Consider the following 25,365-nt stretch of genomic DNA (forward strand, 5'->3'; position numbering starts at 1 on the left):
TCATCAACGAAGGAACAGAGACACGTCTGTAGATTTTTTGTTTGTTGTGTGCTTTGGTACATTTTTATTCTGAACATGCAAATACGAAACAACATTCGTGACAAAACCCTTTTAAACAAGTTGCACGATCACACAGTGACTGGAGAGATGGGTCTGGCCAGCCTTTTGCTTTTAGGACAACTTTAACTACCTGTCAATCATCACATAGTCAATGGATACCTTTTGCTACCTGTCAATCACCACATAGTCAATGGATATCTTTCGCTACCTGTCATTGGGATGCATTTTTACCGATGAAAGGGGATTTGGGAAGAAATGCAATCTCGATGTTTTCTTTTCTGATGTATGTGTAATAGGCGAGTCACTGTCTGGTGGAGCCGATGCAGGCAGTGGTGTGCGTGATGCTCTGTGTTATGGATGCTGTGAGTGACATGAGGTTAAACATTTTGGCGCCTGGCTATTTGGTTAAAAGGCTTACTTGCCAGCTGGCGCCGGGCCTGCGCACTTCGTTGAGGCAGGGGAACAGTGGACCGGACCCAAACCACAGTCCCCCAGAGCCTCAGCATCCTGTCACCATAGGAGGCTGTACGTGTGAATCTGGAAAGCACACGCACCCCCGCAGCCGGGGCGCTGCTCCTCCCCTTTGCTCCTTTGGGACAAGCTTGGGGCTGTTTGTTTAAAGCTACAGGATCCTCCGAGCATATTACATTCTGCACTGTAAATAACCACAGCGCAACCTTCACAGCTTATACTGTATCACCCGTGTTTTCACTTCGATTCACTGCCGCTCAGTGGGTTACAATGACCTTTCTAGCAGAATGCGGCTCTATCTATCTCTCTATCTGTGGTACACGGTATTCTGAAACAGTCTGTTTTACACCACCGATTTTTCATCCATAACAAAAACTCAAAAATCGCTTTACATATTTAATGATGCATAAGGTGATAACTTCTGTAAGCGGCAACCACACCCTCTCTGCATTAATTGCAATGTTTGATTTGTAATTACATATGCGTTGAACAAATAAGTAGTCACAGACTAATAAATATGTGTGAGAATCAACGATGTAAAACAAGGCTGGTTGTGCTTGCTTAAAGAGCGTTTACTGGTGTGTGTAAATGTTAAATAAATAAATAAAATAAAAGCATACAAGTTTCACTGAGAAAAAAAAACAAAACATGCACCCTCTTGTGGCAGCTACCAATAACTGCATGCTCACTTTGTGCCAGGTGTATGTGTCACACTGATAATTATGCGCTTGTCCAAGTTTGCTGTTTTTGGCAATTGTAACTGCTAAGCAGATTTAATTCACACTATTTCGTTGTGGTTACCATATACTGTACCGATTCATAACAATTACCCTTCTATAGCATCCTTCCTGGGCAGACACCCCAGGACACTACAAACTAGTTCCTAGAAAACTAAATTTAAGCAAAAGCCTGATCTTGTCTCCACAGATCACACAGAGAAGAAAATTCAGCAGCCCTGTATCCTCACAGCTCTGTATTAGAAATCCAGCTCTGATCGAAGGCTGCGGACAGGGACAAAGCAAGCAAGAAGCTCACTCTGACAGACAGCTCCACGGTAATGCATCTGCTTGCAAACCAGAAGCGAAATTTTCAAAAATCAAAGCTGTGGTTCTGGTCTAGGTTTAGGGTTGGGGTCAATTCCCTTTTAAAATCAAGGAATTGGGATTGTTTAAAAAGGTAATGGCAACTGGAATTGTGTGGGGGTGTGGAGAAAACTGACCCCAACCCTGCCTGGGCTGCATTTTACTGTCCGAGAGCGATAAAAAAAAAAAAAACAAATAAGCACATCTACACACATTAACCCAACCTGTGCTGCACTTCCATTAGTTACATACAGTAGTTGTCGAATGTATGGATTTGAAAGAATCACTTACTATAGCAAGCCTGCATTTCCATTGTAAAACTGCAACCTCAGGTTCTGTATTAGGCTACGGGCACCTATGCACGTCACTGGCTGCAAAGAGCGTCAGTCAACAGGGGAAGCAGCGGCTAATGAAAGGGGCGGAGACAGTTTCCATGTGCTTCTTTCAACACTGCACACTGGAGAGCTGTGCAGCGAATGGAAGGAAGTGCGTGAGAGCCTGAGTTACAGTAACCCTTTAACATCACACCACTGCCACCGGCCATGAAATCTCACAGAACCCAGCCGGCAGCAACACCAACACAAGGCTGCCCTCTGCTCTTTAATGCAGCTGCATTGCACCCTTGTTTGTTTTACTGGCAGAACAAAAAGAATCCACCCTTCACTTTGCACGCCATACAATAAGAATTATATTCAAGAACCTTTATTATTAAGAGCATTATTATTTAAACCCACATACTTATTTAAACAATGCCACTGGCTGCACGTACTGTTTCGTTGACAACACCATGATGAACTGTTACAAGAGCTGCTGCTGTATTTTCTCCTAATGAAGCTAAACATAATAATTATTAGAATACATGGATACAGTAAAAGATCTGATTGGTTAAAAGTAAAGAACAAGCACTTATAAATAACAGCTTGCAAACCTGCATGGGGCTGAGAGACGGACAGAGAGACAGACAAACAGAGTCACCACTGGCTTGTGCCTTTAACTCAGACAGACAGACCAAGCAACTCAGGAAACACAACAATGTTCATCATCCTTTATGTTTTTTTAGTCTTGTTATTAATATTTTAAACATAGTATGGTTGTAAAAGATACACCAACAATGTCACAGTATTATTATAAGAAATGAAATCGAAAGATACGCTTGATTTTCCTGTATATTTCTATATAGATTTTACAGATGTAGATGGAGGTCAAGTTTTCTTCCTTTTTCTTTTTTAAACCTAAATTAAACAGACTAGGGTTATCTAACATGACAGCTTGCACGGTGAACAGTTTGAGTCAGACAGAAGTGCTTGAGTGAGAGACGTCTTGCCTAAAGGCTGCAAATTGTTGGGTAGGAGAGGAGGTGAGGGGAGGGGGGAGGGGGAGGGACTGGTCTGGGATACCTGGTAGTTATCTGTAAGATAGAGGAGTCTGTGGGAAGGGAATGGGTTAAGCCTCCAAGCTGAGATGGAAACGTGTGACACTGAATGAAACAATGGGGCACGTTGGGCTGCTATGGAAATATGAACAGTAATTTTGAAGCGGTGCCCCCCCCCCTCCCTTCCCTTCCTCCTCCCATGGTTATACTATGCATAGTTTACCATGGTTTGCCATGTGTTTAAAGATTCTTTACCATACAGCACAGCCCTGAGCTTTACAATGCCTACCTGCGCTTCAGCTTTCAATACATGATTACATTTGGCAAAGCTTTTACTGCGGTAAACTTTTCTAAAGGCTCTGGAGACAAATGCAGGGATGACGCCCGAGTCAGGAAGGCTGTTTGAGTAGCCAGGGGAAAGCTAGCTGTCGAGGCACAGAGGGTGTACGCAAGGTTTGCCAGGGTGAAAGGCATGTAGAGAAGGAAGCATACGTACGTGCTGAACAGTGGGGTAAAGTGGGGGTGTTAATGGGTACTGTGCTGAACAGACTGCAGGCTCTGTGTGTGTGTGTGTGTGTGTGTGTGTGTGGTCAGGACAGGGGTGACTGTGGGATAGGAGAGGGGGGTGAACAGTATTTTGGGGTATGCAGGCTGAAGGATCTATAGGAAGGGGGATGGGGTAGGGTTGGGTTTCATCCCATCTTGAACCCGGATCCTCTCAGCAGCTGCAGCTCTCCGCAGAAGGCTTCGCTCGCTCGTTCTTGTCCAGTTTAATCGGCTCTGGAAACTCATTGTACAACTCCACTTCTGTCTCCTGAGAGAGAGAGAGAGACACACACACAGAGTAAGACAGGCAAGCTTGCTCATGTAGATTGTCTTCTTGGTGCTGGGCAGGGGTGAGGGTGTAGGGGGTTAGAGGCTAGGGGTTTTAGTTTAGGGGTGTTAGAGTGCAGTCCCGTACCTGTTTGAGTGCGTTCCTGGCGATGGTTTGGAAAGCCTGCTCCACATTGATTGCCTCCTTGGCGCTGGTTTCGAAGTATGGGATATTGTTTTTGCTCTGACACCACGCCTGGGCCCTTTTTGTGGCGACCTGGAAAAAAGAAAAAATAAATTGAGTCCATCTCTCCAGCCTGTGGGTTTAAGGCTCTCCATCTCAGTGTGTGCGTCTCTCTCTCACCTGTCTGTTCTCCAGGTCAATCTTGTTCCCCAGCACTACGAAGGGGAAGTTCTCTGGGTCCCGGGGGCTGGCCTGGATCAGGAACTCGTCTCTCCAGCTGTCCAGAGTCTTGAAGGTGTTTGGAGCCGTCACATCGAACACCAGCACGCAGCAGTCTGCCCCCCGATAGAACGCAACACCCAGCGACTGGAACCGCTCCTGGCCAGCCGTGTCCCAGATCTGAAGCAATCAATCACTTAAACATCAGTAAGCAACAAAGACCTTCTGTCTCTCGAATAGCACAGAGATAAATCAATCAGCAATAATCAATATAGACCTTCACAGAGCAATCTGTCTCTCGAATAGCACAGAGATAAATCAAAGACCAGCACACAGCAGTCCAAGCATGCCAGGGAGAAGGGCACCTCTGACTTAACCATTTGTAAAGATGAAGTCACACTGACACCAGGGCTGTGAAGTGCAAGCATATACATGCAGTGTTTATGAAGCAAGTACTGTCAATGGTTTTACAGAAAGCGTTAGCTACTCCAGACAGGGATGCTTGATAAATAATCATGAAGCTGGATGGTGTGATCTGCACAGATCTAGCAGCTCATACAGACTACAACAAACCCAGTACTTTGTTCTTACCTGCATTGTGACCAGCCTGTCTCAGTATAACCCTGTGACACACACTCACAGTGTTGTTCTTACCTGCATTGTGACCAGCCTGTCGTCCACCATCACCTCCTTTGTTAGGAAGTCAGCTCCTATTGTGGCTTTGTACTGGTTGCTGAACTTCTTATTGACATACTGGTTCATGAGGGAGGTCTTGCCTACACTGTTGAAGACAAGCAAGGAGAGGTTGGTTAGCAGGATCTGCATGTGTCTGTGCCTCTTTACAGTAGCCCCCCGTGCTGGAGGATGACATCACCCTTGTTTATGTGCTGTGCTTGGGTTACAGGCCGAGAGAGAGAAGAAAAATAAATTAAAAATCTGGCTGCTCAGATACTGTGTGGGTCTTTCCCTTTGCTTTCCTGCAGCCCGTTTCAAGTGGGGAATAAAACAACCGCATGGCTCCTATTGCATAGCTGTTTCACCCATTCCTGGTTTTACTATGTGCTTGATCAGCCACAGTGTATAGGTAACAAGCTCAGGTGTGTCTGAAAACCTCGAATGGGTGACACTGCTGTGCAATAGGAGCCATGCAATTGCACTGCTTCATTGTACGTACGGTAAACAACATCTTGATCACGTTTCTATCAGCTCGAGAGGCTCTGCACCGTCTTTGCTTGATTACACACTGTACACCATCGCACCTGCAGGAGAGGCTACCCTGAAGAACAACAAACCCAGGCAAGAGCTGTATTTTCAGCATTGGATTATTGCGTTCTGCTTCAACGAGAAGCCAGAGAAAATAAAATACTTACCCAGAGTCTCCCAGGATGATCACCTTCAGCAAAACTTTCTTTCTGGACGTCATTTTGTTAGAGCTGGAGAAACAAGCAGAGAAAAAAAATAAAAAAAACGTTATATGAAGAAGCAAGCAGAACAGGAGGAGGACTCAGCACAGATCTGCAGTCCAAATATAGATGGTTAGTGCCTTCTTCAGTAGGACTTGAACACAACATTGACAGAGACAGCGGGACTACCAACTAAAACCTGGATCAACTTATGTTTCTTCCTAATTTTACATTATTAATATTACTGTAGCCATTGCTTCCATTATGTCACTTTTACTTTCACATCCAAAAACAGCTAATTAGTGAGAAGCCCTTATACTGTGAAGTGCATGCCAATTTACTGTTACCATAGCCCAACAATGAATTAACAAAACACATGAATCACAAAATAAGGATGGAGCTCTGTCTCATTACTGTTGTTATTATTCAGTGGTTGCATCCATGAACTAGTCCAGAGAGAATGAGCACACAAGTATCAGACAACTACAGTGTAGAAATCCCAGCACAGTTTTCATGAAATATTGAAGAGCTGAGACTGGAGATGGAAGTGCTTTGTCTGAGTGCCCACCGCTCACACCTCCTAGTGTCACTAGGTCAGTTCAAATCTCCCACAAATCAGGCACACAGCCCGCTGCAGGAGGTTCAGCAGGCAAACAGCACAGCAAGTCTTGGTGCGAGAGACCAGGAGAGCCGCAGCTCCGCCACAGAAAAGCACTGAAACCGGATATCTGATTCTGGGAAGCAGCCGGTCACAATGGAGAACACAGCGAGCACGACACTGGAGCAGCCACTTGACACAATCTTACTGTACCACTACCGTGGTTTACACAATACACTTAACAACTGTATTACTTACCATGTGCGATTCTGTCCCGCCAGCGAGGCGAGATTAAAACGCTCTATAGCCACGAATGCAGACTAGCCTGTCTTTTGCATAGTGGTCAAGATACTTGTTTGTGATGTGATTGAAAAAAGAAAGAAAGAAAGAAAGGGCACTGATGAATTGGCCTATTTTAGAAGTGGGCTACAGCAGGTGCTGTGCAGTAATGTTTACTAAGAGGGTCGGTGGCTGGAAATTTCACAACAAGTGCTGCAGTGCGCTTGTTACACACTTTCAAGCTTGTTACACTGCCAAACTCTCTTCAGCTGTGCCATCAAGCCACAGGGATGAGGGGTAAACAAACATGCTCTCTGTCATCATTTTAATGTACCTCAAGTTGAGGGATTTAAAAAAAAACAAAGTTTACTAAGACACACCTGAGCTTCTTACAGTACAAAGTGGGGCTGAGTGGTTGCCTGCACTGGTTACTTTAATGAGACTAGGGTGTGTGAACTATGCATCAGCTGCAGAGTCACTTACAACAATGTTTCACCCGAAAGAGAGCACAGTGAGCGAGCTGGGATTTGAACTGGGGACCTCCTGGTTACAAGCCCTTTTCTTCAACCACTGGACCACACAGCCTCCAAAAGCTCCAACGCGTTTTCTTGCTCTAGATTTCCTGGCACAGACTCAATCTAGTTTACAGTAAATACGATGCAACAAGCCAGCAAATCCAGGCACTGCATTCTCCGGGAAGGGGAGTGGTTCAGCAGAGTTCCTTTCATTGTTTAGCCAGCAAGAATACCTACTGTACACAGCCAGTGCACTGCTCCTGCTTAGAGCCACTTTGTAGATCATGTGCGGTTTTAGTCATGACATCCTGCTGACTTTTTAAAACAGAGGTTTTAAGCACCCACAATGTGGTTTCCAAAGGGCTGTCAAGCATGCCTTCTTTCAAAGTACAGCTGGTGCACCAGTGTGTTACCATAACCTGAGCTACCCGCGTTATACAGATACCTACACTATATCATGACACGAAATCCTGCGATACCTAATATCCGGATCAAAGAAAAATATCCAAGTATCACGGTCTCTCAATACTATGTTTTGTTTTTTTGAGCTTTTAGAACAAAACTAATTGTGTGCTTTAAAAAACAACATGAACTAAGCTTACTCATTTCAGCTTAGTGGAAGTGACCAACTGCCCTGCGTGCTCTGGGAAAACTTACTGCAGCACTCGAGGCGAATGGCAGAGAGAAGTTTGGTGTGGAACTATTTTGGATTTCAGCCAGATGACAATATGGTTGAAGGTGGACAGTCAAAATATCGAACAGGTTTTAAAGAAGTGAAAAACAAACTGAGGAAATGCCTCCTATTGATTGAAATTTCTTTCAGCTCACCATCCCGATCTCTCTGCCGAAGTTCACTTTGCATGTAGTATCTTCCCTTCTTTTAGTTTAAGTGAATTCCAGTGCATACTACTTACAAAAAAACAATAATAATAATTGACACCGAAGATAACACATAAAACAGGAATGCGCTAGAAGCTGATCAAAAGGGAGTTCACTGATGTTGGTTTACTTCATCATTACAGCGCATGCGCTAGAATAAAATGTGCCGGCATGTGTCATTAAAACTGTACCGCATATCAAATGTTAGCGACGTTTTTCTATTCTTTGGATTTTGTGTTAATCTGTATTTTATGTAATGTGACAGCTGTGAAAATCCTGGGTTTTGAGTTGCAAGCATGAGTGGTGGAAGGACCAGAATGAATACAGACTTCACTGTCAGCATAACAGTTTCCTTAACAGGATCAACGTCACGCCTCCCCTGCAGAGGATGCGAGTCACAGAAGTCTGCCAATGCAGACGACTACAGGTTCAGCATCACGATAGTATCAAACATCACTATACCGTATATGGTATTGTATTGATACTCCCTAAATGAGACATCATAGAACACTAATCTGTACCACTGCCCTGAAAACACAGTCATTCTACATGACTGGTCATGTTGTGTGTTTCTTTTAAGACCTACTGCACAGTACATGGTACAGCGAATGGAGCCCTGTGGCTGTCCTGTCTTCTAGGAACGGACCCAGTCCTGCTTGTGTAATAATCCACAGCAGGTCACCACATGACTAAGTACTTTCCAACCCTGAACTGCAGCCACATGAGGAAAGAACTACCCCTGTTCCACTGGCACATCCTTTACAGGACCGGACCGTGGCACTCTGGCCTCACAACACATCTCAATCTGCCTCGGAGCCCAGCAGGGCCAGTGGCAGGGTTCATGACTTTCATCACTACGCAAGTCACTTTCGTATCTCGCTCGTCAGATCCAAATCCCTTCTCTCTCAGAGCAGCAGCAGCAGCAGCAGCATTCTCCTCTTTGCATACTCAGCCCATCGCTGCGTTTCAGTAATATATGAAGAACAAAAACAAAGAAAAGCACAGCCATAACTTGTGGATCCGCCGTTCTCCACTCAAACACAGCGGCTCTTAAAACAGCATCACCTGCACGCTACCAGACGTGACGCCAGTCTGCACACCTCTGGTGCTGCAGTGGAAAAGCAATCCAGCTCCTCCCCAGCTAGAAAACGATTAATCTAGCTGAGCCGCAAAACTCCAGACTCACTGGTAACCTACTTTTTCCTTCACGTGAGAGACAGAGAGAGAGAGCAGCAGTGAATCACACAGCTCCAGAGTACAGCACGTCATGTTGGGACAGGCAGGAAGAACGAAAGACCGGTTTTGTGTACAGTTACCATGAAACTTCAGAGCTTCCCAATGACTCAAGTAACAGCTTAAGATAAAACAACTACTATATTAGAGTTAAGACTTGTGCATATGGAAGAGACTAGAGATAGGCGGTTAATGCAATACTGGGCTGTAAAAAAGTTCCAATATAAATCAAGCTGCAGTATAGACTGATCAAATCAATACCTATTATAAGGGATTGGGAAATGTGTTGGTAAATGAACTGGTAGTCTCAAGATACAGGACTGTGGACTGCAGCCTCCATCACAATTCAGGCAGAAGAAGTGTGCATTAGCAAGCAAGCTATTTAACAAATCCAATTATGCACCAGTATTTTATTGGTACTGTCTTAATAGAGTTATTCATTTATAAGTAAAAAACACATAATACATCTTTCAGAATATTTTGCCCAGTCTACATGGGACCATGTGTGTGTGGGGGGTGTCTTCAGTCAGCTGATCATATACTATACAACCATTAAACAGCAACAAGGGGAAAAGAAAAGAAGAGCTATACTCCTTGATTGCTAGAGAAAGAACTCAAGCTAGTCTTCACAGAGACCTCTTGTTCAACCACTAATGACAGGTCATGTGTCAGATCAGCTGCTGTGCTGGTCAGGAGGTATGGAGAGAGACACACGCAAACACCCCGCAATCAAGCCCCGCCCTTCTGGAATATTTGCCCGAGGGGGCGGGTCGCTCTGCCCACTCTGTCTGCGATTGGTGCAAGGGCATGGTCTCATTGGTCTGTGCCCATCCTCTGAATACATGTACCAAGAAGCAGCTTGATATTTCTGCAGGGCTTTGTATCTAGCGAAACAAGCAGGTACTTTCAGTACACATTGTAACAGTTTCACAGTGGCAAAGCCCAGTGCTGCAATGTCATAAAATGCCATGGGGATATCACTTCTGTTTTTTATTTTTCTGTTTATTTTTTGGTTGCCATGAACTCAGTACAGAAAGCAAAAATGAAGCACCCTTTTAAAAGCAGTTTCTGAGAGGAAGAAGGTACAGCAGTGGTGCAAATCTAGAAAAAAAACCAACTCAGCTGCAAGAAATCCAGGGCAGTATATAGAGCCATAGCTACAGTCACTCCCCTCATCAAGCACTGCTGAAAAAACACACCGATCATTCCACAGAAATGAATATAGATTAGGCAAGTGACAAGGGTTGAGCATTCAAGTGTGCAAACTGTAAACACCCAACAGGAAGCCAGCCCCCACAGCCAGTAACCAACTTCTCCAGGACTGTACAAAACGCGCTTGCACAACCCTGGACATCGCAGCTGCTATCTTGTGATCTTCATCACTGGGATTCCAATACTGAACACAGAAAGGGACTCCCGGCACAACAGAGCACTTCAAACAACAAACTGGAACACACGACAGCTGTGGAATCACATGTCTTCCTTCTCTTCTGCTCAACCTCTTCAAGTTAAGTAGAGAACAGGAGAACAAGTCCATCCGACAGCCTTCATAAACTCCCAAATTCATCACAGAGGTGGTTCTCTAGATATTGATGCAAAAATCTAAAGAGTTACAGAGGGGGGCAGACAGCCTCCAGAAACCTCCAGATTCTCATACTGTCAATAACCGATGCTACAGACAGTCCTTAGCAAGTCTCATCACACTGGGACAAGTTGTTCTTTCTATACATAAACCTCTAAAGTGTCACATACTTATGTACTGTACCCACATACACACGAACGACTGCTTCACTGCTGCATATCACTGTCACTGCGGGGGTTAATAATACAAATAAACTAAACCTGACCGTCCACACCGTAAACGCAATCCCAACGAGCCAAGCCAACTGTTCCCTATTTGAGGGAGCTGTTCCTTGTTTGAAGAAACGCCCTGGTGTTTCTCATCAGCCAGACACCGTTCTGGGTTTGTTGCCGACAGCACCATTGTCACTTTGTCACAGGCAACCTGCGATTCATTATTAAGATGCTCAGTAAGGCTGGTCAGTTCACTGCAGCCATTATTGCCTGCCCAACATTTGATTGTACCTTTATAGTTAATATACTGCATTTATTAAAGGGTGTGCAGATACTTGCACTCAATCGCCTTGAAGAACTATTTAAAAACCTGCAGATACTCAATAAATCCATTCATTAAGATGTTGATTTAAAAAAAAAATAAAAAATAAAAAAAAAGCTGTCCTTCCCTCACCTTTACAATCGAGTGCCACTTGCTGGCACTTAAACGTCTGCATACAGTGCTTTGGAAGCCAATTGGAAGTGAACTGCCCTCTGATCTGGAGCAGCAGCTAATTGAAATATTTTATAAAGCCTCTTAGCTGCTCTGCACATCACATGTATAATCTTCTACACAGAAATGTTCCTGTGATTTAAATAGTAAAAAAAAACAAAAAACACAATTTTTAAAGAATATTCCCACCACTACTCAGTCACCCACCCCTGTGTCAAGCAGTCTTGATCAGATACCTATTAAAATAAATAAGGTGCATCACAGGTAGAAAGTCGCACTAGCCCTGCACCCATCCTGGGTTTCAGAACTACCCTTCATACCATTAAAAATGATCAGGAGCTGATACTGTAACCCTTACTGAAGCATGGTCCGGTCACAGCAGAGCTACACAGAGAATTCAACACTAAACCAACAGGCTCTGATACTGTAACCCTTACTGAAGCACGGTCCGGTCACAGCAGAGCCTCACAGAGAATTCAACACTAAACCAACAGGCTCTGATACTGTAACCCTTACTGAAGCACAGTCAGTATTAGTAAGATTCCCTGCAACTATCCAATCCTGGCTATTTCAACAATATGTACAGAAATGGGGAATTCTGAAACCCAAGACTGGGTGCAAGCACTAATTTTCTATTAGTTTTCTATTATCTTTTATAATATTTTCTAACGCTGTGCTTACACAGGGTGGACATGCTTCTAAAGTGGTTCTAGACACTGCCCTCCCCAGGGTGAAGTGCAGAGAGAAGGGAGGGTGCAGTCAGCTATCCCTCGGCACAGCATCAATTTAAGCTTGTGATGATCAAACCCGCAGGCAGGCAGGAGCGTTTCATACGCTCCCGACTCTTACTGCTTTTGTTCCAATAATTCATGCGCTTCCCCTGGTTCTGGTCCGGCAGTCACTTGGGGGACAGAGTGCTTTGTCAAGGCTCTCTGCAGCCTCTGTTACTGAGCTGGGAGAGACCGTGCTCCAGCGTATCAACTGTGTGAATGGTTTGTCTGCCTGCTTAACCTTAACAGAGAAAAGACAAATAAATACAGCACCATAGAAAAATAATACAGGCCAGCAGACTGCTCTTGTGCACTTCAGAGACAACAGATTTGTTAGCTGTAAGCCTCCTTACCCACATATTGTGCATTCGCTCGGGGGTGTGTTTATCTGTAAAGACCATTTAGTCAGTTTCTCCCAGAAATACAAAAACTAAATGAAAGCTGAAAACATCACACCATACTGCCGACTTTTACTAAAGGTTAAGCTGAATACTGTGAAGAGCACCCAGTGACGATCAAAGCAGGAAACATGAAAACGGGCATCTTGTAACGACCGGGCTGTCAATGAGAAAACCATCAGAGAAATCCTTGTGGAGATCTGGTCTGCTTCAAGCCAGACCCGAGATCAATTACAATGCTTTTCTGTGCAATTCGTAATTAACTGCAATTACAATGCAATTGCACCTGGGCACACCTGCGGAACTGCAATACTACAGAACTGACAGAACACAGCTCAAGTGCGCATTGATCTGTCATCTGTATGAAAAAAACAAAGACTCTCGAGTATGTTTGTGTATCGGAACCTGTGATTACTGCTGTTATTCAGAATGCAATGAGTGCGATTATTGCATCACTGTAACTGTAACTGAACAAAAAAAATGTAATTCGAGCAAAAAATTCGACGATAACTGTAATCAGAATTGACACTAGGTCTGTCCAACGAACAACTGGGATGAAAACAAATCAAGTTTAGTTCTAATATTAGCAGCAGCAGCAGCGCGGGTCAATTTCCTAATCTTGAAGATTTCACGTCCATTAATCTGTTCCCCATGACATACAGGAATCACTCCTCCCCTCCTTCCCTACCCATTCAATCACATGACAAAAAAAACGCTCTCTTCATAGGTTTCATCATTTACTTTCTAAGATCATCGTTTAAAACGGTAACTTCCCTACAAGTTTTATTTAAAATAACGACCCCGATCACTGGCGAGTCTGTAGTCCTGCCTGTGAGTGTGAGCCGCGCACATCACTAAACAAAAGGAAAGATGTGCTTACCTAAAAACTTACAATCGCCCGTACCTACAGACAGCATTACCATGTCTAGTTTATAAATACAAACACACACTTTTGTTTTCCAGTTCAAAACGCATGACAAATGTTTGTAAAAATGCTAGATTATATAAACTTTTCAATTGCTATAGTACCATAAAAATACAATGCTACAATCGTACCTCTCTCATGGAACAGAAGCCGTATTTAAACAAGAGAAATGGAGATGAATTGTTTTTCTGTTATATTTTTATGGATTTAGAGACCATGTCGGTACCGTTACTTATTTAAAATGTGCAGTTAAAAAGATGCCTTGCCAAAAAAAAGTAATTAAATATAAATAAATAAATAAATAAATAGACTGATAGAAATACTTACAAAAAATCGATTTCGCCGCACTGTCACATACAACATGCAGCGCTTACCGCCCCAGAACTAAACTACAGTATATCCGAATACTGGACCCTCAAACCCGGGCCTGAGTGGACGGAGTCCCCCTCCCGCCCCTCACACCGGAGCCAGGCCCGGGTTCACCGGTCCGGAATCTCTTACAGAGCTCGGCGCAGTCCCGGGCCCAGTCCCGGGCCCAGCCCCGCGTCAGCACGCCGGCCTCTCCCAGTTCGCCAGCCCGTTTTCCCTTCGCCCCTCTCGGGCTAAGGCCGGGCCTTCGTCCCTTTACAGCAGAAAGCTCGCCCGTTCTCCATTCTTCCCCCCAGATTCAGAGCCGGGTCCCCAGAAGCACGCCGGTCTGCACTCACCTTGCAGCAGCGGTCCTGGTTCGAGTCCCTTCTCTTCTATTTCTCTGGTTTTGGAAGCAGTGCGGTTTGGTTTTCTCGGACAGATCTAAGACCAGCTTCCTAGGGTTAGCGCTGTCTGTCAGCACGGTTCTCCTGTACTCTTTCTGATTCGGGTATCTGTTTAACCGTGCTGTGCAGTATTTTCAGCCCCTTTTCCTTTTATTTCTGTTGCAGTCTCTCTCTCTTTTTTTTTTTTTTTTTACGGTCCGTTTGCTCTCTCTTTTTCGCTCTCTCACTTCCTCCAAAACAAGCCCTTGTGTCAGCGGACCTGACGTCACCTCGCTCGCCCGCCCACTAGGCTCCAAGCTCCTCCCCCACCGCACTGTAAGCCCGCCCCTCTCGTTGCACTTGCCGGGCGCTTGACCACACCCCCTCTATAATAAATGCAAACTCGCCCTGCCCATATCATTCATTATTCATGAAGGGGCTTGACGCCGTTACAGTCTGTAGGGGAATTGAGATCTAAATTAAAGTTAATAAAAATATAAAAACAAAGGCGGGTGTCGAGACTTGCGTCACATTAAACCATGTTCTAGTCTGTTCGGGTCACACAATGCATGTTTTTTTTTTTTTATTCAATAAAACATTTTCTTGCCAAACTTAAAAGTTCTGCATTTTACAGTTGCTTCTGGTCAAATAATGTTTAAACTAGCTCTGAATCAGCATCTGGAACACTTCGTCCACGCCGCCCCTGTGCTGAGTTTCACTAATGTGAATCAGGCTCTTCTTCAGGGCGGGCTGACAGCGGATTGCGATGTGAAGCAACTGCGCTGCGGTGTCCGCCATTGCGGCTCCGCGCACTGCGCGTTTCGTGCCGGTTGGAGCTTCTTTGTCGAGCCAAGATGGCTCCAGTTTCAGGACGCGGGCTTGCGGGCGGGGTCCTCCCGCCGCCACGTTGTCTCCTCCTCCGGTAATGAATGAGGAGTCATCCCTCTGGCGGCGGCTCATCGAGGCCTAACGCGCTTTCCATTTTGTCGGTCCCCACCGTCTCTTCCCCGGTTCCATACCGACACAGACCTTACCGGCTGCGGCGAGAAGAAACCGAGCGCTCTGGTGTCGCCGAGTTCAATAAAGTGCCGGTTTTAATTTGTAATTAATACACTTAAAATAAAAGCCCGCTGCGCCACCGCGGCGTGCAGAGCTGAGCTAAGCAGAGAGCAGCCGGTTAGCTATGAGTCGTTCCGTCCTAGGCCCCCTCTTTCTCGTCCTGTTGGCCGGGCTCTGCCGCGCCGAGCAGCCCGACAGCTCCCTCCTGAACGAGGAGGTGAAGCGGACCGTCGACCTGAGCTCGCACCTGGCCAAAATCACCGCCGACATCACCGTGTCCAACCCGGGCGGCTCGGCGGCCCAGAGCATCGTTATCGCGCTGGATCCAGAGCTTCAGGGCCACCTGGCTTACATCGGAGTGACTGTGAGTACTGACAACAAATACACAATACTTATCAGGAGTGCTGTAAAGCAAGCCTGCATAGAAAAATACACAATGCAAGAGTCGTGTGATGGCTATTCCTCTAGCATTTGTATTTATTGTGAGTCATCTGTGATTTGGTACTGTGGTACGGTGTGTGCGTTTTTACTGTGAAAGCTACACTGCTACGGTATTAAGAGTTTTCTTTCTGTGAAGTTAATTCCTATATTGATTTTAAAAAGCATGTAGGCAGGTTGTTGTATACCGATGTTAATTATTACCAGTGAGAATCGCGCTAATTGTTTTCTTTGTGTTCTGAAATCTGCAAAAGCAGATCGCCTTGTTTAACTTCAGTATGTGGACAAGCAGAAAGAAAAAGGATTTCGTGTTATTGCACACGTTGGGTGTCAAATATAAAGTCCCTTTGCAGGATGCATTCTGTTGTGATGATCCTACAAGACCCAGTAGAATTGTAGAAAACTTTTATTGCGATCAAACTACGAATTGTTTAGAAAACGATCACAATTTAGTGTCAGATCTCCTAAGTGTAGCACAACCTGCAAGCACTTCCGTTTCGAGATCCGCCCCAGCAAGCCTCAGTGTGACACGTAAGCATTAGGAGCTGGAGGGCGGGGATGAAGTGCAAACCCTGTGTCCCGCAACACTGTTTCCATTCAAACCCTGTGTCCCGCAACACTGTTTCCATTCAAACCCTGTGTCCCGCAACACTGTTTCCATTCAAACCCTGTGTCCCGCAACGCTGTTTCCATTCAAACCCTGTGTCCCGCAACACTGTTTCCATTCAAACCCTGTGTCCCGCAACGCTGTTTCCATTCAAACCCTGTGTCCCGCAACACTGTTTCCATTCAAACCCTGTGTCCCGCAACACTGTTTCCATTCAAACCCTGTGTCCCGCAACACTGTTTCCATTCAAACCCTGTGTCCCGCAACGCTGTTTCCATTCAAACCCTGTGTCCCGCAACGCTGTTTCCATTCAAACCCTGTGTCCCGCAACGCTGTTTCCATTCAAACCCTGTGTCCCGCAACGCTGTTTCCATTCAAACCCTGTGTCCCGCAACGCTGTTTCCATTCAAACCCTGTGTCCCGCAACGCTGTTTCCATTCAAACCCTGTGTCCCGCAACGCTGTTTCCATTCAAACCCTGTGTCCCGCAACGCTGTTTCCATTCAAACCCTGTGTCCCGCAACGCTGTTTCCATTCAAACCCTGTGTCCTGCAACGCTGTTTCTGTTTCCATTCAAACCCTGTGTCCCGCAACGCTGTTTCCATTCAAACCCTGTGTCCCGCAACGCTGTTTCCATTCAAACCCTGTGTCCCGCAACGCTGTTTCCATTCAAACCCTGTGTCCCGCAACGCTGTTTCCATTCAAACCCTGTGTCCTGCAACGCTGTTTCTATTCAAACCCTGTGTCCCGCAACGCTGTTTCCATTCAAACCCTGTGTCCCGCAACGCTGAACAGTGTCCCGCATGTTTCCATTCAAACCCTGTGTCCCGCAACGCTCCATTCAAACCCTGTGTCCTGCAACGTGATTCTCCAGTCCAGCCTATTCCTTTGTGCATTGAATCTGATCTTCAGGAATGCATGCTGCTGATTGCAGTGCCATGCTTGTACACATGCCTTTTGAGAACTTGTGTGCAAACACACAGCGCTATTAAACATACATTTACCAAACTCATTAAGCATCTTAATCTGCTTTGTACAGTGTTTGTAAGGTTTGTTTAATAGTAACCTGAAACAGTCCTCTGTTAACATGTTAGACTTGCACATTTAACTGTGTGTCCAGTAGGCAGCCCACGGCAGGTACTGTTTTGGCTGTCACTGTAGGTGAACCACCTGCATGTTTGCTTCACCCGCACTCAGAGTATCACTGCTTGCAGTTAAGACAAACCACCGTTTTCTAATTTAATATAAAACATATCAAACCACTTTGGAATAATAACTGTACAAATGCATTCGCTTCTGTACACGAGTTCTGCTGTTTTATATTGGGAGGGTCATAACATTTTTTTTAAGTAGTGCTGTCAACAGTCTTTCAAAGTTGAGTGTTGCCCCTGAAATGGCTGCATGGTTAGAGTAAGATCTTCCTGTAAGTGTGCAGTAACTGGGAGCTTGCTTGATGCTGATGGTCATGCTTTATACCAGTGGCCCTCCAGCACCGGTCCAGTCTGGCTGTTATGTTCCAGTCAGGTCCTCAGTTAGCTAATTGGTCCTCGACGGGTTCTTGTAGACCTGCCTGGAACAAAGACCTCCACTTCAGTAGAGTTAGCGGGCCAGAGGTTTGCACCATTCCTTACCACCACCCTTTCTGCACAGTGAGGCTGAATGCTGAGCGCTTTGCTTTTCTGTGTCTCTGACAGGTGAAGGGAGACGAGGAGGAGGACAGTCGGCTTGAGCTGCAGGAGACCACAGTCAGGGGGAAGAGGTGAGAAAAGCTCCCATTGGAAGCGCTTCTGCGCTGTGTCTGTAGCTCTTACCTGGCACTGAAACCTGCGTGGCTTGTTCTGTTCCTCCCTCTCTCTGGCAGTGGGAAGTTCTTCCGCGCGCGCTTCCCCTCCCCGCTGGCAGGGGGCGCCAAGCTGAAGCTGTCCCTGGAGACGGTGTACACCCACGTCCTGCTGCCCTACCCCACACACATCAGCCAAGCGGAGAAGCAGTTCGTAGTGTTTGAGGGGAACCATTACTTCTACTCGCCGTACCCGACCCGCACCCAGAGCACCCGAGCCCGCCTCGCCTCCAAGAACGTGGAGAGCTACAGCAAGCTGGGCAACCCCAGCAAGAGCGACGAGGTCATCGAGTACGGGCCCTTCAAGGACATCGCCCCCTACAGCCAGGTAATAACAACAGGGAGTAAAAGCTTTGAGACAGCGAGCTGGGCAACCCCAGCAAGAGCGACGAGGTCATCGAGTACGGGCCCTTCAAGGACATCACCCCCTACAGCCAGGTAATAACAACAGGGAGTAAAAGCTTTGAGACAGCAAGCTGGGCAACCCCAGCAAGAGCGACGAGGTCATCGAGTACGGGCCCTTCAAGGACATCGCCCCCTACAGCCAGGTAATAATAACAACAGGGAGTAAAAGCTTTGAGAGAGGAGGTTGCAGGACTGCATTGAAGCACACAGTTCAACACACGTCACAGCCCACCTCAATGTTACACGAGCCCTGTGTGTCCTATTGTAAACCTGCCCTTGATGCGCTTGTGAAGTTAAATATATAATGTTGCACAGCAACTGAACATCGGTTTTGTGCTGCTAAAACAGAAACTTTTAGCATTTAAAATGAACTGGATGCAAATAAATACATAAAATACCAAAAAATAAAAAAGCTAGTATGTACCCTGCAGCAGAGACAGTAAAGGGTTTGCACATGATTAACGGTATTATGGGCTGTACACCAGGGGTCCAATCCAGACGCTTCCCCTTGTATCTTGCATGTTAGGGCTGTACACTTTTTCTATTGGAAGTACCTTCATATCAGCAAGGCTGTGGTTTTTCAATGTAGATCTTGTTCCCTTCTTCCCGGTCAGGATGCTATGAAGATTCACTATGAGAACAACGCCCCCTTCCTGACGATCACGGACATCACGCGGACCATCGAGGTGTCTCACTGGGGCAACATCGCCGTGGAGGAGACGGTGGACCTGCGCCACACGGGCGCCATGCTCAAGGGACCTTTCTCACGTTACGACTACCAGCGGCAGTCCGACAGCGGCATCTCCTCCATCAAGTCATTCAAGGTGCGGGAATGGGATCGGCGATTCACTGGGGACTTGGGGTGGGAGGAAACATTAAAAAAGGGGTGGGGGGTGGATTGTTTGTTTTTTATAGGATGGTGTTGACCTGTGAGAATTGTCCTCTGCACTATACAGGAACAAAGTCCTGCAATGTCCAGAGTTGGAAATAAGGCTCCTGTTGCATAGCAGGTTTACCCATTCCAGGTTTTGTTACGAGTTAGATTAGCCACAGTGTTGAGGTAACAAGCTCAGGTGTGTCTTATTCTAGTAAAACCAGGAATGGCTCAAACTTCTATGCAACGGGAGTCTTGTTCCCATCCCTGGTGTGTGTCCTGCTTTACTGCCTCTTTTGGATCTATATTACAGGCTTGAGATTAAGAATATCCCCATGGTCAGCCTTCACGTGTGTGTGTGTGTGTGTGTGTGTTGGCTCGCTCGCTCCTTTACCTCCTCCTCCTCCTCCTGCTCCTCAGACGATCCTGCCTGCAGCTGCCCAGGATGTTTATTACCGGGATGAGATTGGCAACATCTCCACCAGCCACCTGCTGGTGCTGGACGACTCCGTGGAGATGGAGATCCGGCCTCGCTTCCCTCTCTTCGGAGGCTGGAAGACCCACTACATGGTTGGCTACAACCTGCCCAGCTACGAGTACTTGTACAACCTGGGTGAGTGTGCTGGAAACCCTGCACCCCGCGGCAGCTGCGTTCACGTCACAGCACCACCGGGACTGCACTGACTGTGCCGAGGCTAATGTGGGTTCTGATACTGTCAAACCTCTGTTTTTAATCCTCTCTGTTTCTCTGGTGTCCAGGTGACCAGTATGCTCTGAAGATGAGGCTGGTGGACCATGTGTTCGATGACCAGGTTATCGACTCCCTCACCGTCAGACTCATCCTGCCCGAAGGAGCCAGGTGAGTTGGGTTACTCCATCAGTTTCCTTTCTTTAGCCAATGGAAGATCACCATGTCTCTGTCTACCAGAATACCTTCACTGTGTTTTCTGTTTGCAGTATGTGACGCATGCAGTTTAGTTTATAACATAACTTGCATCTCAAAGTCCTTTCCAATAATGTCCTAAATTAGCTAACTGACCCATAGCTGGTTTAACTCGTTTGGGACAGGGTTGTGTAGAATATCTGGTTGAATAAACTCGTTTGGGACAGGGTTGTGTAGAATATCTGGTTAAATGAATTCGTTTGGGACAGGGTTCTGGTTTGGTTTGGGTTACAGGGTGGTGTAGAATATCTGGTTGAATTAATTCGTTTGGGACAGGGTGGTGTAGAATATCTGGTTGAATGAACTCGTTTGGGACAGGGTTGTGTAGAATATCTGGTTGAATGAACTCGTTTGGGACAGGGTTGTGTAGAATATCTGGTTGAATGAATTCGTTTGGGACAGGGTGGTGTAGAATATCTGGTTGAATGAATTCGTTTGGGACAGGGTTGTGTAGAATATCTGGTTGAATGAACTCGTTTGGGACAGGGTTGTGTAGAATATCTGGTTGAATGAATTCGTTTGGGACAGGGTTGTGTAGAATATCTGGCTGAATGAACTCGTTTGGGACAGGGTTGTGTAGAATATCTGGACTGGAGGGACAGAGCTGGGGGCCACTTGTCTAACGTAGAAACAGTACACTTGCCTTTTTACTGTTGGTGACCCGTGCTTGTAAAATGTGGAAGCCCTGGTTGTGATTTTAAAGTTTTTTTTTTTTTAGCTGTAAATGTCCTCTTTGTCCATCCCTCTGTGCAACTGCAGGAATATCCAAGTGGACTCTCCCTACTCCATCCAGCGCGACCCTGATGACCTGCACTACACCTATCTGGACACGTTCGGCCGGCCCGTGGTCGTGGCTCACAAGAAGAATCTGGTGGAGCAGCACATCCAAGACGTGGTGGTGAGTGGGGGTCAAGGGTCAGGGTAACGATCCATCACGTATCCATGAATCATGATGCTTTCTTTACATGAGACCTCGTGTTGGAACAGAGCTGTGTCTAGTTTGTATTGTGATACCAGACATAGTGCGGCAACTTTGGTTAGCATGTGCCCCACTAAGAGAACACCCCTCGGGATGCAAACGAAATGTTCTCTTAGCCCAAGTGTTAAATACATTAAATACAGGCATTCAATACAAGACTAGGATGTTATTTCTGAATATTGTGGATGTGTGTGTCAAGCAGAATCATACAGATAAGGTGGAATGAAAAACCTGAAGTAACAATTTAGAGAACAGCTATTGTCTAACATGCATGTGTATGTTGTATATAATTATGGTCATTTCATTTTGCAGCATGTATACTTTGGCAGGTTTTTAACACTGCAGTGAGGCGGAGCTGCAGACTGTTGAACCCCTCGTGCCTCTTGTCTTCCCCAGGTCCATTACAACTTCAATAAGATCCTGATGCTGCAGGAGCCCCTGCTGGTGGTTGGTGCTTTTTACATTCTCTTCTTCACAGTCATTGTGTATGTGAGACTGGACTTCTCCATCACCAAGGTAGGAGGAGGAGCTGCGGGGATGGGTCAGCACCCTTCAGTTTAGTATCTGCATGTGCAGCTTTATTTCATATTCTCCCCCTCCCCTCAGGACCCCGCTCTGGAGGTGCGTATGAAGGTGGCCTCGATCACGGAGCAGGTCCTTACCCTGGTGAACAAGCGGCTGGGCCTGTACCGCCACTTCGACGAGGTCATCAACAAGTACAAGCAGTCCCGCGACACGGGCGCACTCAACAGCGGCCGCAAGACCCTGGAGGCAGAGCATCGCACCCTCACCAACGAGGTGGCCTCGCTGCAGTCATGCCTCAAAGCAGAGGGCTCCGACCTGGCCGACAAGGTGAGGAGGCTGCCCGGGCCTCGGGGAGGATACGAGACTGTTACACAGCACTTTCACCCATTCCAGGTTTTAATGTGTCTAGTTAACTCAGGGGAGTCTTATTAAACTTGTAATAAAACCAGGAACTGGTCAAACTGCTAAGCAGTGGGAATCTTGTATTTCCATCACTGCTGCCTACTGTCTTGTTTTTACTCCATCTATTACTGCTGCTAAATATGCTGGCTCAACCCCTTGTCATGCCCAGGTGGGTGAGATTGATCTCTTGTGTTCTTTGTCCCAGGTGAAGCAGCAGAGTATCTATCCCTGTGTGTGTGTCTGTGTACACCGTGGCTCTCTCTAACCCCTTCTCTCTCTGTCCCAGGTGAAGCAGCAGAGTATCTATCCCTGTGTGTGTGTCTGTGTACACCGTGTCTCTCTAACCCCTTCTCTCTCTGTCCCAGGTGAAGCAGCAGAGTATCTATCCCTGTGTGTGTGTCTGTGTACACCGTGGCTCTCTCTAACCCCTTCTCTCTCTGTCCCACACCGTGGCTCTCTCTAACCCCTTCTCTCTCTGTCCCAGGTGAAGCAGCAGAGTATCTATCCCTGTGTGTGTGTGTCTGTGTACACCGTGGCTCTCTCTAACCCCTTCTCTCTCTGTCCCAGGTGGGTGAGATCCAGAAGCTGGATGTCCAGGTGAAGGAGCTTGCGTCCCGGTCCTGCCAGGAGGCAGAGAGGCTAGTCGCTGGGAAGGTGAAGAAGGAGACGTACATCGAGAGCGAGAAACAGCTGTCTGCCAAGCGCCAGGACCTGGTGACCCGGATAGACAGCCTGCTGGACGCCTTGTAAAGGGCACAGCAGGGCTTCAGAGAGGAGGATTCCCATTGCAGAGTGACCCAGCCAGGCCAGGGTTTCATAGCAGGCTGCAAGTGTCTGATTGGTTGAGTGAGTTAAAAAAAAAAAAAAACATGCAGTTTTAGCAGAGATTGTGTTATTGAGCAAATCTGCTTCTAATAGACCTCAATCTATCTGGTGGATAGCTGACACTGCTACACCTGTAGGAGAATAAATATGATTCATTTAGAAATACTCAAAGAAACAAAGTGACAAGGAGGCTTCTTGCTCAACAGTGACTCTTCAAGTCGAAGCTCTCGTCACTAAATGTATGTAGTTTCATTCAGTATTTCCAAAACTGCCCTGTTGAGTCTTCAATAGTAATTGTTGGTACGTACTGAACTCGCACTTAAACCTTGGAGCTGCTGCTTTGCAATGGGAGTCTTTCAACTGAATACCCCTTCATACCTGTTTCATTTCAACTGTTATACATGCTGAATACCCCTTCATACCTGTCTCATTTCAACTGTTATACATGCTGAATACCCCTTCATACCTGTCTCATTTCAACTGTTATACATGCTGTATACCCCTTCATACCTGTCTCATTTCAACTGTTATACATGCTGTATACCCCTTCATACCTGTCTCATTTCAACTGTTGTACATGCTGTATACCCCTTCATACCTGTCTCATTTCAACTGTTGTACATGCTGTATACCCCTTCATACCTGTCTCATTTCAACTGTTATACATGCTGTATACCCCTTCATACCTGTCTCATTTCAACTGTTATACCCGCTGTATACCCCTTCATACCTGTCTCATTTCAACTGTTATACCCGCTGTATACCCCTTCATACCTGTCTCATTTAAACTGTTATACATGCTGTATACCCCTTCATACCTGTCTCATTTCAACTGTTATACATGCTGTATACCCCTTCATACCTGTCTCATTTCAACTGTTATACCCGCTGTATACCCCTTCATACCTGTCTCATTTCAACTGTTATACCCGCTGTATACCCCTTCATACCTGTCTCATTTCAACTGTTATACCTGCTGTATACCCCTTCATACCTGTCTCAACTGTTATACCTGCTGTATACCCCTTCATACCTGTCTTATTTCAACTGTTATACCTGCTGTATACCCCTTCATACATGTCATTTCTTCTCTTGTTTGATCCTTTATTCCCATACGTTTCTAGCTATGAAGTGTTAAACAGTAGCGCTGTGGTATCATTTAGCAGCCAGTGGAGGTAAGAACGAGGTTCACAGTGTCAGGAATATTTACACGCTGGAGCAGAGCTGCATTTCCCAGGGCCTGCCTCTGAAGGTCTCTTTCACATTTCAGTTTGTCTGGCTTGGCACTGTTGGATGGTGATGGTGATGATGGGAGAGCATGTTTAAAATGATGGGTATCTAAGGGTGGGTGAGAGTTTGGGGTCACTTTTGAAGCCTTAATTAAAAATATGAAAAAAAGACATTTTAATTTTGGGGGTGGGTTGACATGATCAAAAGCAATACTGATGGGTTACTGAGTTTGTTTTTTGTGTGTGGAATATAACGCAGCAAGGAAAATGATGACAGTGTGAGTACAAGCTGAAAGCCTTTGTTTTTAGGGAGTCTCAGAAGGAACTATCTTATTTCTTGCGATATCTTTTGCTCTCTCTGCTTTTCAGAAACTTGGTTGTTTTTTTTTAATTATCTTTTGCTTCATGCTGTTAAGTTCTACTTCCATGTTTTATTTTTTCTTTTTTTTTTAAGAAATAAAGGAACAAACAATGTTGTGTTCTGTTGCGAGTTTCTGCCCTCCTGCCAGTGCAGGCTGTGTGTCTAATGCAGTAAGATGTGGGTTTGGCAGTGCATGAAGTCTCCTGAATCCTGGAGGCTGTTATCTGGCTGTGGCTCTTGTGATAAACATACTGAGCCAGGAGAATACCCGCTGCAAGCCTTCTTCACTGTCCACTTTGTATTACTTTACAACAAACGACCAAATTTAAATAAAGACCTGTCAAAAATCTTCTGTTGTGTCACTTATTTATTAACAATCATCTTTACAGGATAGTTAATAAAAAGAATGCTTGAATTACACATAGAAAACAAAGGTTTTAATCAGGGGCATTCACACAAATGCAACTTAAATTTAGCATGCTTTAAAATTAGCAAAGTTATTTCATATTAAAACATGGGGTCTGATTTTTGCACCCTTGTATACTGATGAAATCCAGTGAATATGGTCTAACTGCAATAGCAAATCTTCTTTGAAACAGCATTTCACACACATCACTGCTTTCAGTCTACAGTAAACCTATCCTTTGTAAACTAGCT

General features: G+C 45.8%; 2 protein-coding genes across 2 annotated transcripts; one reads left to right on the top strand and one right to left on the bottom strand.

The window, feature by feature from the left end:
• Positions 1 to 2,299: 2,299 nt before the first annotated feature.
• On the bottom strand, positions 2,300 to 14,493 carry LOC121328802 (ras-related protein rab7). Its single transcript, XM_041273870.1, has 6 exons — positions 14,196 to 14,493; positions 5,572 to 5,634; positions 4,856 to 4,982; positions 4,163 to 4,381; positions 3,947 to 4,075; positions 2,300 to 3,799 (listed from the first exon to the last, which is right to left on the bottom strand). Exons 2-6 carry the CDS (start codon positions 5,622 to 5,624, stop codon positions 3,704 to 3,706), a joined length of 624 nt encoding a protein of 207 aa, XP_041129804.1. The 5' UTR covers positions 5,625 to 5,634; positions 14,196 to 14,493; the 3' UTR covers positions 2,300 to 3,703.
• Positions 14,494 to 15,151: 658 nt separating this feature from the next.
• Positions 15,152 to 25,055, top strand: LOC121328609 (dolichyl-diphosphooligosaccharide--protein glycosyltransferase subunit 1-like). Its single transcript, XM_041273445.1, has 10 exons — positions 15,152 to 15,645; positions 18,020 to 18,084; positions 18,187 to 18,493; positions 19,185 to 19,394; positions 19,865 to 20,057; positions 20,204 to 20,303; positions 21,147 to 21,285; positions 21,763 to 21,882; positions 21,973 to 22,218; positions 22,861 to 25,055. The coding sequence occupies exons 1-10, from the start codon at positions 15,406 to 15,408 to the stop codon at positions 23,041 to 23,043; spliced, it is 1,803 nt and encodes a 600-aa protein (XP_041129379.1). The 5' UTR covers positions 15,152 to 15,405; the 3' UTR covers positions 23,044 to 25,055.
• The last annotated feature ends 310 nt before the right edge of the window (positions 25,056 to 25,365 follow it).

Source organism: Polyodon spathula, chromosome 16, assembly GCF_017654505.1.
Source record: "Polyodon spathula isolate WHYD16114869_AA chromosome 16, ASM1765450v1, whole genome shotgun sequence".
Classification (NCBI taxonomy): domain Eukaryota; kingdom Metazoa; phylum Chordata; class Actinopteri; order Acipenseriformes; family Polyodontidae; genus Polyodon; species Polyodon spathula.

Excerpts from the sequence above, each read along its gene's own strand:
- LOC121328802 (XM_041273870.1), bottom strand. The coding sequence starts at position 5,624 with ATGACGTCCAGAAAGAAAGTTTTGCTGAAGGTGATCATCCTGGGAGAC. Across the intron at positions 4,382-4,855 it reads ACAGGCTGGTCACAATGCAG|ATCTGGGACACGGCTGGCCA; the intron begins GTAAGAACAACA and ends TGATTGCTTCAG. Across the intron at positions 4,076-4,162 it reads TTGACCTGGAGAACAGACAG|GTCGCCACAAAAAGGGCCCA; the intron begins GTGAGAGAGAGA and ends TCTTTTTTCCAG.
- LOC121328609 (XM_041273445.1), top strand. The coding sequence starts at position 15,406 with ATGAGTCGTTCCGTCCTAGGCCCCCTCTTTCTCGTCCTGTTGGCCGGG. Across the intron at positions 19,395-19,864 it reads CCTCCATCAAGTCATTCAAG|ACGATCCTGCCTGCAGCTGC; the intron begins GTGCGGGAATGG and ends CCTGCTCCTCAG. Across the intron at positions 20,304-21,146 it reads ATCCTGCCCGAAGGAGCCAG|GAATATCCAAGTGGACTCTC; the intron begins GTGAGTTGGGTT and ends GTGCAACTGCAG.